Below are 14222 nucleotides of genomic sequence, written 5' to 3' on the forward strand. Positions count from 1 at the left end.
AGATTTAAACAGTATTGTAAAGCTCTCTGAGGGGGGGTTGGGGCGAGGAAACCCTCCCACTACTTAGAACTGTTGGCGCTCCCATTGTGGGGGGGTGTTAAGGGGGTACGCCCCATTATAAAGGAAACAGGCTTTTTCTATGTTTTTTAGGGAAAAGTACAGTTTCCTTCCTCCCAACGGGAGCGCCAACAGTTCTAAGTAAAGTGGGGGGTTCCCCCCAACAACCCCTTGGAGCGTCCTACGCGCGATTGTCAGCACTCCATTGTCTGCGCGGCTTTGACCCGTCACCTTACTGAATTGTCTACATTCAGGTACAATAAGCATTTTGCTGTTCCTGCAGGGCTCACAATTACAAAATACTTAAAGTGGGATTTGAACCTGGTCTCTTGGTTTAAAGTCCACTGAACTAACCACTAGGCTTCTTCTCTGCTTTGCAAGGATGTCTGTCTGTCCATTCTTCTAAGAACGCTGCCAGATAGAAGTCATTGTGCTTGCTTTCTTACTGTTAATATGTTGGATGTTCCAGTCTGTAAAATGTCTGATCATGCCCTCAGCACACGGATACCCATCTCGCCTATTTTCAAACAGGAAATCCTGACACATTTCCTGTTGGAAAATGTATGTGAGCTGGATATCTGTTTTGGATGTTATGATCTGGATGTCTCTAAACTGATTTGGACGTCCTTTTGAAAATGCCCCTCTAAGCTTTGTATGCAATACTTGGAATTCTTGGAGGAAAGGATTGGTTTTGCATGTGTTCAGGATACTGAGCTGCATTTGTAATATTTGGCCTTGAATTGTATGTGCAATACTTGGAATTCTTGGAGGAAAGAATTGACTTTGCATGAGTTGAGGATACTGAGGTGTTTGGAAAATTTGTAATCCTTGGAGGAAAAAAAAGCACAGTTACTTACCGTAACAGGTGTTATCCAGGGACAACAGGCAACTATTCTCACATATGGGCGACGTCATCGATGGAGCTCGGATGCGGAAGCCTCGCAAGCAGACTTGCTTGTAGAAACTAGAAGTTTCGAGTCAACCGCACCACGCATGTGCGAGTGCCTTCCCGCCCAGTGCAGGGCGAGTCTCCTCAGTTCAGATAGCTAGCAGAGAAGCCAATCAGGGGAGGAGGGTGGGTTGTGAGAATAGCTGCCTGCTGTCCCTGGATAACACCTGTTATGGTAAGTAACTGTGCTTAATCCCAGGACAAGCAGGCAGCCTATTCTCAAATATGGGTAACCTCCAAACTAACCTGAATGGGATGGTGGGAGAATTGGCAATTTATGAGAATAAATTTTGCAATACTCTCTGGCCAAAATGGCCATCCCGTCTGGAGAAAGTATCCAGACAATAGTGAGAGGTGAAAGTATGAACCGAGGACCAAGTAGCAGCTTTGCAAATTTCCTCAATAGGTGTAGATCTGAGGAAAGCTATTGAAGCTGCCATGGCTCTGACTTTATCGGCTGTGACTCAACTATGTAGTTGTAATCCAGCCTGGGCATAGCAGAAAGAGATACAAGCAGCCATCCAGTTGGAGATGGTATGCTGAGAGATTGGATGTCCCAACTTGTTTGGATCGAAGGAGACAAAAAGTTGAGGAGCAGTTCTGTGTGTTTTGGTGCGTTCCAAATAGAAGGCTAAAGCACGTTTACAGTCCAAAGTATGAAGAGCTGATTCTCCAGGATGAGAATGAGGCTTTGGAAAGAACACTGGAAGAACAATGGAATGGCTGAGATGAAATTCTGAAACCACTTTAGGGAGGAATTTAGGATGAGTATGAGGACCATCTTGTCATGATGGAACACAGTGAAAGGTGGATCAGCAACTAACGCTTGCAGCTCACTGACTCTTCGAGCAGAAATGAGGGCAATGAGAAACACCACTTTCCAAGTGAGATACTTCAGATGAGCCGTAGGCATTGGTTCAAATGGAGGCTTCATCAATTGAGCAAGAACAACATTGAGGTCCCAAACCACTGGAGGCGGTTTGAGAGGAGGTTTGACATTGAAAAGTCCTTTCATGAATCTGGAAACCACTGGATGAGCAGAGAGGGGTTTCCCTTCAATAGGCTGATGGAAGGCAGCAATTACACTGAGATGGACTCAGATAGATGTAGACTTGAGGCCAGAGTGGATAAGTGCAAAAGGTAATCTAAAACAGAAGATAAGGAGGAATGTTGAGGCCCCTTATTGTGAGAAAAGCACCACGTAGAAAATCTAGTCCATTTTTGGTGATAGCATTGTCTAGTGATATTCACTGGTGTCCGACTATTTTCAATTGTAAGATGTAAAATAGTTAATTTCTTATAATTCAACCTATGTATAATTTTCCTTTCAACCACCTTGTATTCATCTACTGTAATTCGCTGATTGTACTGCTCTTCTTCTTTGTGAACCGCCTAGAAGTCGCAAGATGTGGTGGTATAGAAAAATAAAGTTATTATTATTATTAGTGGTAGGCTTCCTAGAAGCCTCTAAAATGTCTCTTACAGGTTGAGAAAACTGAAGAGGAGTTATGTTGAGAGGTACTAAGCTGTCAGGTGTAGAGACTGCAGGTTGGGATGAAGCAGAGATCCCTGACTCTGTGTAAGCAGAGAAGGAAAAACTGGTAGAAGGTATGGCTCCCTGCTGCTGAGTTGAAGTAGAAGGGAGTACCAAGGTTGTCTTGGCCACCAAGGAGCAATCAGAATCATGGTGGCATGATCGTTCTTCAACTTGACAAGAGTCTTGAGAATGAGAGGGAATGCATACAGGAAGAGATTTGTCCATTCCAGAAGAAAAACATCTGCCTCGAGGCGATGAGGCGAATATATCCTGGAGCAGAACTGAGGCAGTTTGTGGTTGTGGGGAGCCGCAAAGAGATATATCTGAGGTATTCCCCACTATGAAAAAATGTGATGAAGAGGTAAGGAATGGAGTGTCCATTCGTGAGGTTGCAGAAGATGACTCAAGTTGTCTGCCAAGCAATTTTTCACCCCTTGGATATAGACAGCTTTGAGGAAGATGTTGTGGCGGATTGCCCAGTCCCAAACCTTCAGAGCTTCTTGACAAAGGGAGGAAGATCCTGTCCCTCCATGTTTGTTGACATAGTACATGGCGACTTGGTTGTCCATCCGAATGAGGACTACCTGGTCGTGAAGAAGATGTTGAAAAGCTTTGAGAGCCTTGAAGATCACTCTGAGTTCCAACAGATTGATGTGACACTGACGATCCATACTGGTCTAGTGGCCTTGAGTACGGAGTCCATTGAGATGAGCGCCCCAAACGTAGGTTGAGGAATCTGTTGTGAGGACCTTCTGATGGGGGGGACGTTTGAAATAGCAAGCCTCTGGAGAGATTGAAAGAGAGCATCCACCAGTGGAAAGACTGTCTCAATGAAGGAGTGACTGCAATGTGTTGAGAAAGTGGGTCGATAACCTGTGTCCACTGAAATGCCAGGGTCCACTGAGGAATTCTGAGGTGAAGTCTGGCAAAAGAAGTCACGTGTACTGTGGAGGCCATGTGACCTAGTAGTACCATCATGTGTCTCGCTGAGATGGAAGAGCAGAAAGACACTGTATGACAGAGTTGAAGGAGAGCTTCCAGACGTTGTTGTGGAAGGAATGCTCTGAGTTGGATAGTGTCCAGAACAGCTCCTATGAATTGCAGATTCTGAGAGGGATGAAGGTGTGATTTGAGAAAGTTGATTTCGAATCCCAAACTTTGTAGGAACCACGTAGTCCGTTGGGTCGCTACAATAACCCCCTGAGAAGTTGAATCTTTGATGAGCCAGTCGTCCAGGTAGGGAAATACCTGAAGACCATGGCTCCTGAGAGCTGCTGCTACCACTACCAGGCACTTGGTGAACACTCTGTGAGATGAAGCCAGGCCAAAGGTCAGCACTCTTTATTGATAATGCAGATTCCCCACCCGAAATCTGAGATATTGGTGAGAGGCCGGATGAATGGGAATATGAGTATAAGCCTCCTTGAGATCCAGAGAGCAAAACCAGTCATTCTGATCTAGAAGAGGACAAAGGGACGCCTGGGATAACATTAGAAATTTGTTGAGAGCCCTGAGATCCAGAATTTTAATTTAATTTAATTCTTAATTTAATTTAATTTTTATATACTGCTAATAACCGTGAGGTTTCTAAGCGGTTTACAAAAATGATGCATTAAAGATACAATAAATAAAAACTAAATAAATAAGATAGGTACTTGGAAATTCCCTAACTGTCCCAAAAGCTCACAATCTAACTAAAGTACCTGAAGAAACAGTATGAAAAATAAAAATAAAAAGACAGAGGTAGAGATAGAGATAGAAATGAAATATTCCAACAAGTAATGAATAAATAATTTAAAGATAGAATTAAAATAATAATTAAAGTAAACAAAATAGAGATAAAAATAAGCATACAGAGAAACAGAAACACACTCCAAAAAAGCATCAAGATCTTTGACTTGTAATTATTATGATCATTTAACACCAGATCTTAAATGCCTTTCCAGAATACATCATATCCCTATCCCTCTCCATACCCACCTCCATCTCCACCCCAATTCACTTCAACCACCATTCCCATTCTATTCTTTAACTGCCGTCAACCCCAGTTCCGATGGCTATCATCTGGGTCCCGAGTTTCCTCCAAGAACAGGCGACATCTCTGGCAAGGTAATCTCCACCGCTGCTGCACATGATGCGAGATCCTCAGAGGTAGACCCTTCAGAATGGGGGAAGAGTGAAGATGGTGTCGGGTACCCTGCTGGAACGGGCTCCCGAACCGACCGTTGGTCTGAGCGTCGGACTGCAGCTCTCCTCTGTCAGCTCTCCCCTGCTGGAATGGGGGAGGGGTGTTGATGATGCTAGGTGCCCTGCTGGAAAGGGCTCCCGATCTGGCCGTTGGTGCCGAGCGCCATCAGCACTGCTCCTCCCGTAGTTCTCTCCCCTGCTGGAACGGGGGAGGGGTATAGATGATGCTAGGTGCCCTGCTGGAAAGGGCTCTCGATCTGGCCACTAGTGAAACTGGCAGTTGGTGCCGAGCACCGTCAGCGCTGCTCCTCCTGTAGTTCTCTCCCCTGCTGGAACGGGGGAGAGGTGTAGATGTTGCTAGGTGCCCTGCTGGAAAGGGCTCCCGATCTGGCCACTAGTGAAACTGGCAGTTGGTGCCGAGTACCGACAGCACTGCTCCTCCTGTAGTTCTCTCCCCTGCTGGAACGGGGAAGGGGTGTAGTTGATGCTAGGTGCCCTGCTGGAAAGGGCTCCCGATCTGGCCACTAGTGAAACTGGCAGTTGGTGCCGAGCACCGTCAGCGCTGCTCCTCCTGTAGTTCTCTCCCCTGCTGGAACGAGGGAGGGGTGTAGATGATGCTAGGTGCCCTGCTGGAAAGGGCTCCCGGTCTGGCCACTAGTGAAACTGGCAGTTGGTGCCGAGCACCATCAGCGTTGCTCCTCCTGTAGTTCTCTCCCCTGCTGGAACGGGGGAGGGGTGTAGATGATGCTAGATGCCCTGCTGGAAAGGGCTCCCGATCTGGCCACTAGTGAAACTGGCAGTTGGTGCCGAGCACCGTCAGCGCTGCTCCTCCTGTAGTTCTCTCCCCTGCTGGAACAGAATGAATCACAGATCGCCCGTCTTCTTCGGAACAAGGAAGTAATGGGAGTAAAACCCCTTGTTCTGCTGTTCCAAGGGAACTGGTTTGATGGCATGGAGAGTAAGCAGAGCTTGAGGTTCCTGAATAAGAAGGGCAGTCTGGGATGGACTGGAAGGATACTCTCTTGGAGGAAGCTCTGGTGGAACCTGAGTGAAATGAAGAGAGTATCCTTCCTTGATGATTGACAGCACCCAGAGGTCAGATATGATTGTCTCCCATCGGTGGTAAAAATGATGGAGACGACCTACAATGGGGGAAGATAGGGCAGAGACAGAACAGTGGAGGTTATGCTCTGTTTTAAACAGTCAAAAAGGCTGCGAAGATTTCTATTGCTTCTGATTCTGCTGTTTTTTGAGAGGAGGATGAGTGTAAGGAGCCGCTCTCGGAGCAAAACGCCTCTGGAAAATTGGAGGAGGGCATGCAGGCTTGGCAGGAACTGGCTTAGGCTTTGGTCTGACAATAGAAGCAAAGGATTTTTCATGGTCAGACAATTTTTTGGTGGCTGCCTCGATAGATTCATCGAAGAGGTCATTGCCTGCACAAGGAATATTAGCCAAGCGGTCCTGAAGATTAGGATCCATGTCAATGGTGCGAAGCCAGGCTAGGTGGCACATTGCTACAGAACAAGCAGTCGCCCAGATGTTATCTGAGTTGTGACAGAGTAGCTATGATTTCTTGAAATTCGAAGTGCTTTTGAGTATCTAAATAGCTGAGAAATTTAGGAAGGAGATCAATGAGGAACTTGAAATAAGTGACAAAATGAAAATTGTAATTGAAGACTTTGGAGGACATCATGACATTTTGGTAGAGGCGACGTCCAAACTTGTCCATGGTTTTTCCTTCCCTTCCAGGAGGAACGGTAGCATAAACCTTGGAAGGATATGATCTTTCCAAGGAGGATTCCACAAGTAGGGATTAGTGAGACAACTGTGAATTCTCAAGTCCTTTGCAATGTAGAGTTTTATACCTGGAGTCCAACTTTCCTGAAACAGCAGGAATTGCATAAGGCGTTTCCAGGCAGCGTGTAAAAGTCTGAGACAAAAGCTTGTGAAGAGGAAGCTTAAGTGACTCTGCAGGAGGTTGAGGAAGATGCATGACTTCAAGATACTCATTAGAATATTTAGAGCCAGCATCCAATTGAAGGTCCAGGTCAGCAGCCATCTAACGAAGAAAAGAAGAGAAAGATAGCTGATCCGCTAATGCCTTGCCTTGAGAAGGACTCAAGGACGTTGAGGCAGCCTGGGTTGAAGATGAAGCTTAAGCAGAAAGGTAGGCATCAAAGGAATAAGGAGACTTGGATGAAGCAATAGAAACCGCTGAGTCCTCGAGGTCTGGAAGCGGGGACCTTGACTGAGGAGTCGGTGGTCTAGTAAAGCTGGAAGGCGTAGATCGAGGCTTAGTTGAAGACGGGTGCTCCTTGGAAGAAGAGCTATGCCTGGAAGCATGCCTCGAGGAAGGTCTCAATCATCGGTGAGAGTGGTGCTTGGAAGCATACCTCGAAGATCGAGGAGACTTCGCCCCGGAGATGGAAACAGACGTTGCTACCAAGGAATGGATAGGGCTAGAAGCTGTGGATCAAAGCTTAGGAGGCTTGATGGAGGAATCTGGAAGCACTCCCAAGAACTCTGCTCCTTGTATGGAATGTGAGGATTCCTGTCGAGGCACTTGCAAAGAATCTGCTCCTTGCTTCAAGTGCATAGATGCCAGACCAGACACTCGCAGAGACTCTGCTCCCTGCATAGAGTGTGAAGGTTCATTGCAAAGGACTGGAGACATAGAAAGAGGCTCAACCTTGCGGGAGTCTGCAGAATGCCCAGGCTGGATTAGAGTAGTGAGCTTCGATCCCATATTGGTTAGGAACTGAATAAACTGCTTCTCTAACATGGTCTGGAAAGAAGCCGGCAAGTGCATCTGAAACCGGACCACCTGCCTTGGCTGGGGGTTCCAGGGTAGCAGTGGAAATGTGCTTCAACTTGGAAGTCTTAGCAATCTTGATGACCACCGCTGGAACTTTCTGCTGAGCTATCTGACCTGAGGATGCAGGGGAAGATACAGCAGTTGTAGTCGAAGCAAGAGCCGCAGCAAACGAGGAAGGCTTGATGATGCTTGAGGTCGGAGTCGTGGAAGCAGGAGGGTCCTCGGTAGAAGGTGGAACTGAGGCCGCTTTCGAAGTCTAGGGAGTGGTCAAAGATTCCATCCCAAAAAGCTTCTCCACTAAAATCCAGCGACGTTTAAGGGCTCGAGGTTGAAGAGTAGCACAGCGCTCGCACGACTTCGGTTGATGGTCCGGCCCAAGGCACTTGAGGCACCAACTGTGTGGGTCCATGAGGGAAATCGCACGCTGGCACTGGCTACACTTCTTGAAGCCCGTTGGCCGGGATAAAGGAGGAAAAATAGCTGCCGTAAAGTCGAAGCCCATGGGCTGCGGCCGAGTGGCCTGTCCCAGCAGCCGAACAGAAGAAATTAATTTTTTTTTTTTTAAACGAGAAAAGAAAAGAAATAAAAGAACATAGCGATTCGTGAAGAAGTCTGCTTGCGAGGCTTCCGCATCCGGGCTCCGTCGATGACGTCACCCATATGTGAGAATAGGCTGCCTGCTTGTCCTGGGATAAAGAGTAGTATTTGGGACATTTGAAACATCAGTTTGGGTGCTAGTAGAATATAATATGTTTAGGGTAGAATAATTTATTACTTAGGAAACAGGATCCATGGGCAGGGGGCAGACCAGATGAACCATTTTGACCTTTAGTTGCTGTTGAACATTATGTTACTACATTTGTGGCAGTGAGGAGCTATGTTTGATAGCTAATAATGATACTTTGTTGCTATCATCAATCCAGGTTACCAAGATCAAGGAGACCCAGTGATGGAACCATCCCCATCAAGGGTAAGAAACTTGAGTATTTGACCAACATAAGTCAAAAGATTTTCTGAAGATTTCTTAGGAGGTGTTTAATCATGAAGAACTGTAATTTGTTTAATCACTTACTCAAATGTAGCAAAAGATGTAGCTCATTCCGCATGCTCAGATTTTTTTTTTCTTTAAAATCATTTCAAAACATGAAACAAAGAAATTTCCATATTATTTACAAGACAAAGCAAAACAAAAAAAATTATACAGCCCCAGTCAAGAGAATCATATGGAAAGCTCCAAGAAAATAAGCACAAGAAAATAAGCACAAATCAATGCAATGAAAAAAAAATCAATACAATGGTGTAAAACTTTCAAAATAACATAACATAAAACTCCATTTGTATACTGCAGACACCTTGCAGTTCTATGTGGTTAACATAAAGAGAAATGTGCAGTCACAGAGAATTACAAAATAACAATGGAAACATCTACATTATTCCCCCCAAAATTGCTTAAATAAGTAACCCCCCCCTCATTTTACAAAAGCATAGTGTGTTTTTAGCACCGGCCACAGTAGTAACAACTCCTATGTTCATAGGAATTCTATGAACATTGAAGCTGTTACTGCCGTAGCCAGCGCTAAAAAACGCACTACGCTTTTGTAAAATGAGGGGAGGGGGTAAGTTTTTAACATTTTCCTATAATGATCATAAGATACAGATGCTTGTATTAAACGGCCTAGTTTTCTTTCCCAATTAGTAGCATGAAAAGCCAACATATTTTCCACATGTTTCAATTTAGAGTAGCCCCTTACTGTAGGAAACATAAAAAAATACAGAAAAACGTGAATGGCACCTCAATATATTGAAAGCATATTGATTAATCAGATAACATGGCAACAAATCATAAAGCGCCTTATAACAAAAACAACCAAATTTGAAAACTACCTTGGCCTCATTAGAAGCCAGGGTAGTTTATGAAAATAAGGAGTAATGTGAACTTTTTTTTCTTTCAAATTAAAATTCAATCATACTGGGGGCGTGGCATGAAAGTGCTGTGGAATGGTCAGGTAAATTTGAAGCTCCTCACATCCAGGCTATTTTCAACTTTAAAAGTTATTTTTTTTTTTAGAAAAATCCTTTCACATCTAATAATAGATGATGGCTGAAACAAAAAAACTAAATTAGAGGTGGCTTTTGTGTCAGGAAGAAAGAGCAAACATGTGAAACAGGATCAGGTTACTCCCTCCAAGATTCCATTGCCTGACATTGATGGAGAAATTGATTTACTGGATCTGATGGCAGAGCTGAAAGCTATTAAACTGATTACTACAAGCAATGCTGAACAGCTTGTAGCTGTAAGAGAGGAAGTCTTCAGTTTAACAAAGCAAATGACTTTGGCCAATAATAAACTGGATCAGCTAGAGCAGGGTCTCCAAAGTCCCTCCTTGAGGGCCGAATCCAGTCGGGTTTTCAGGATTTCCCCAATGAATATGCACTGAAAGCAATGTATGCACATAGATCTCATGCATATTCATTGGAGAAATCCTGAAAACCCAACTGGATTTGGCCTTCAAGGAGGGACTTTGGAGACCCCTGAGTTAGAGAATCATGTGGCTACTTTAGAAGAGGATCAGACACGCTGTAAGAAGAACTGTAAGTTGCTTAATGAGACGGCAAAGTAGCTAGAAAATTTTGAAAACAGATCACATAAATGTAATGTACATGTTCTTGGTCTGGCAGAGGGTTTGGAAGGAAAGGATGCTGTTTTATTTTTGTAAGAGGTAATTCCCAAATTACTTCCAATGTCATTAAAGTTCCCTTTGGAGATAGAAAGGGAACATAGAATCTCATATAGAGGTTCAAACAGTAACTCTGGTCCCAGGCCACTGATATTCAGTGTTTTAAGATTCCAGCATGCCTTAGAAATTCTCTGATTGGCAAAGGAAAATAGAAATTTGAGATATAAGGATTCAAAACTGCTGTTTATTCCAGATTTTGCTAAAGCAATGGCAAATCGGAGGAAGCAATTTTTATCTCTAAGGTTGGATCTACAACAAATTGGGGCAAGATATGGCCTTATCTATCCTGCCATTATGAGGGTTACCCATGCAAACCATACAGTGCAGTATGAAGACCCTGCGAAGTTAAGGGAATACATCACTTAGCAAGCACAGCCTATGTCCTAAAGTTTTCCACTTAAGGCTTTTCTATGTGACAAGTTTAAAGAACATGGGGTGATTTTATTTTTTATATAATTCAAATGGTCTCACATAGAAATGATTTCAAAGGTTCATTTATGCAATGTGGAAAGGAAGAAAGAATCCCAAAAGGAGAAAAGGTGCATTCAACATAATTGGAACCCATTCAAGGGTTAATTGGAATGTTGAGCTAGTTGTTATTATTGAATTCAGCATGGTCTTTCATGCAGAGACTGAGCAGGCTGACAGTTTAAAGTATTAGCATTTTACAACTTACAACAGTTTCGCCTTAAAGAATGTCCGTTTGGCAGCTATGGTGATTGTTCTGGAACATGGATGTGTCAGAGGAAGAGAGATCCATGGATACAGTGGAACAGAAGGGACTGTGCTGACATAGCAGAAGGAAGTACTATGAGGTTTCTGTTGTGTAAATGGAAGTATAACTGTTTACAGATGAAAATGAGGTTTGAATCTCCCGGTTCTAAAGTTGCAGATAAAGGTTTTTGGAGCCTTTTATCAGAAGTTTGCTGCCGCCGAAGATAATTGGTTGGTGGATATAGTAGGGAAATTGTTGTATGGACATTCTTAACAAAAGGAGGAGGAGTAGGAGAGTTTTGTCTGGAAGCTTGTGTTATGGATTGCATGAGAGATTGCATTAATTGAGACCTTTCTTCATTATGACTTGATAATTGACTGCAAAGTATAAAATATTAAATGAATTGATGATCGATATTCTTTAAAAACACATTCGAGGGTTAATTGTTATTGAAGGAATTTAGATGGGTTTGTTATTAACTAAGAAGACAAAGTTGGACAAGTTCCTGCTAAACTGAAATGTACGCATGTGAGGCTGGGCTCATTTAGAGCACTGGTCTTTGACCTAAGGGCTGCCGCTTGAGCGGACTGCTGGGCACGATGGACCACTGGTCTGACACAGCAGCGGCAATTCTTATGAACCGTTTATTTATGTATGATAAAAGGTGAGAGTGGGTTTCATTGAATGGCTGATGATCTGAAAGAATGCTATGATTGTGACGATGCTGTGGGAACTAAATGATCTTTTTTGTTTTCTTTTCTTAGTATTAACAATAAAAGTACCCATTTATTAATTAAAGGGATCATGGGAATTTTAATGGAATCAAAAAGGAATATTTATAGTAAGGTTTGATGATTGGGGGTTTCATCGGCTGAATGTATGGGGAAGGAATGTAGGTTAAATGATTGAGATAAGTCAAAGGTATTTTTATTCCTATGGTTCACTAACAAGTTAAATAGAGCTGATTTTAAATAGTTTTATAAAAAAAATAAATTAAAAAATAGATGAGCATATGTCTGTGCAGATAGAATAATAGGAAGGTAGATAATGAAGTCTTTAAGGAGTTTGGTTTCATAATGAAAATTATATATATTTTATAGAGATGTTTAGATTTACTTTATTAGAATAGCTTAAAGGAAATGTGTTAAGACATATCCAGAATAGATAATAAAGCTGCAGCTCTTTTCATATAAGGCCTTGAATTTTAGATTAATTTATATTCACTTTATAATATATAGATAAATTATTAATTAAATAGTGATGAATATGAAGGAGTATATATAAAATTAAGGTATCATTATAAACATCTAAGATGCATTATAATTAATTAAGAATGACTAGCTTTTACTATTTTATGAATTATCAATATTAAGTTAATTTATTCACATGGGTACTAATTTAATGATAATTTATGTTTGTATTTGATTTGGAAAGAAGGTTGATTCTTGTGGAATATAATATGAGATGCCTGGGGAAGAGCTTTGAGTTCTGATCAAAATTGGTGCTTTCAGGCATTTGTATTATAAAGGGTGGTGGGGGAGGGGTGGTATTCTATATAGAGAATTAAGGATGTGTATTGTTTATATGAGGTTAGGTGGGGTTAAGGACATTGCAATACATTTTCAGGTCCCCTTTAATTAGAATGCTCAGTATGTTGCAGTTATATTCATTAAATGTCAATGGGCTCAATCATCCAGTCAAGAGAACTAAAATTCTTAATTTCCTGAAACAACAAGACGCTGATATATATTACATCCAAGAAACTAATTTGAGTGCTTTAGAATCAAGTAAGTTAACAAAAGGGTGGGTTAAACATTGCTTTTCCGCTCCTGCGGTGGGAAAGAAGGCTGTAGTAGCTATTTTAATTAACAAAAAACATATGGCTTCATTTAAATTACTCTCTTATGATCCTTCAGGGAGGTGGGTTAAGGCCAGTACGAGCTTGGGGGAACATGTTCTGATGCTTATTAACATATACGCTCCTAATTCAAATCAAACTGAATTTTTTAAAGGTCTTCAACAGTTGATACTACCACTGGCTACCTCTGATTTAGTGGTGGTAGGAGACTTCAATGCTGTTATGGATGCAATACTAGACAAAAAACCTAGTAGGATCTTAAAATCACTAGGACTGGATAATTTGGCTCAATCTTGTGGATTAAAAAATATATGGCGAATTCTAAATTATAATGCTCAGGAATTTTCCTTTTATTCCCATGTTCATAAATCTTTTTCACATATAGATTATGTTTTTGTGTCTGATTCATTTGTGAAACAGGTTATAAGGGCCACCATTGATCCAATCATTCTATCAGATCATGGTGGAGTGTGAATTGAATTTAGAGTTGGAGAGCAAGAATATAGTAGACCTGTGTGGAGGTTCCATAATGCATTGCTGGCAGACTCTAGTTTTATGGAGGAATTTCAATTAAAAATGAATGAATATTTTCAAATTAATCCGGGGAAATTTCATTAGAAACATTGTGGGATGCTTTTAAAGCTACCATAAGAGGCCACATTATTTCATATTCAGCACTTACTAGGAAAAACTAAGATTAGAATTCTCTAATTTGGAACAAAATATTAAAGTTTTGGAAGCTCAATTGGCCTTGAAATGGAAGCAAAATATTATCCAGGCCCTTTTAAAAGCTAAATATAAATATAATGAAATTTCCTCTCAATTGGCTAGAAAAGAGGTGTTTTCTCAGCAAGCTGTATATTATGGAAGCTCGAATAAAGTGGGGAGAATATTGGCTGACTATCTTAAAGCTAAAAAATGGAAAGTAAAAATTGTGGCTATTAAAGGTGAGAATGGGAAAACATTCTAAAATTTAAAATATTTTAAAACAAATTTTGAGCTATTATAAGTCTTTGTATTCTTCTGTGCTTTATTCAAATAAAGAAAAGGATAGATTAGAGTTTTTAAAATCAGTTAAGGGTCCTAAAATTCCTGAGTATATACAAAAAACCCTTATTGCGCCTACATTAATGAAGGCATTACAAATAGCATTGAAGTCCATTAGAGTTGGATCCGCTCCAGGGGGTGACAGTTTCACTGTAGAGTTCTATAAAGCATTTCAAAGTATCCTATTACCTCATTTATTAAATTTATATCAGGCTCAACTGACTAAAGATTGCATTACAGGTACTATGGCAGAATCTTTGACTATAGTTTTGCCGAAGCCAAATAAAGACCCTTTGTTGGTGTCAAATTACAGGCCTAT

At 41.8% G+C, this 14222-nt stretch overlaps 1 protein-coding gene across 1 annotated transcript in view; it reads left to right on the top strand.

Moving 5' to 3' along the window:
- The window catches only part of IL6R (interleukin 6 receptor), an 82310-nt gene that overhangs the window by 43123 nt on the left and 24965 nt on the right, over nucleotides 1-14222 (top strand). The window contains exon 7 of the mRNA XM_033925695.1: nucleotides 8469-8515. Coding sequence (XP_033781586.1) covers nucleotides 8469-8515 — 47 coding nt within the window. The remainder of the gene's footprint in view (nucleotides 1-8468; nucleotides 8516-14222) is intronic.

Source organism: Geotrypetes seraphini, chromosome 16 (assembly GCF_902459505.1).
Source record: "Geotrypetes seraphini chromosome 16, aGeoSer1.1, whole genome shotgun sequence".
NCBI lineage: Eukaryota > Metazoa > Chordata > Amphibia > Gymnophiona > Dermophiidae > Geotrypetes > Geotrypetes seraphini.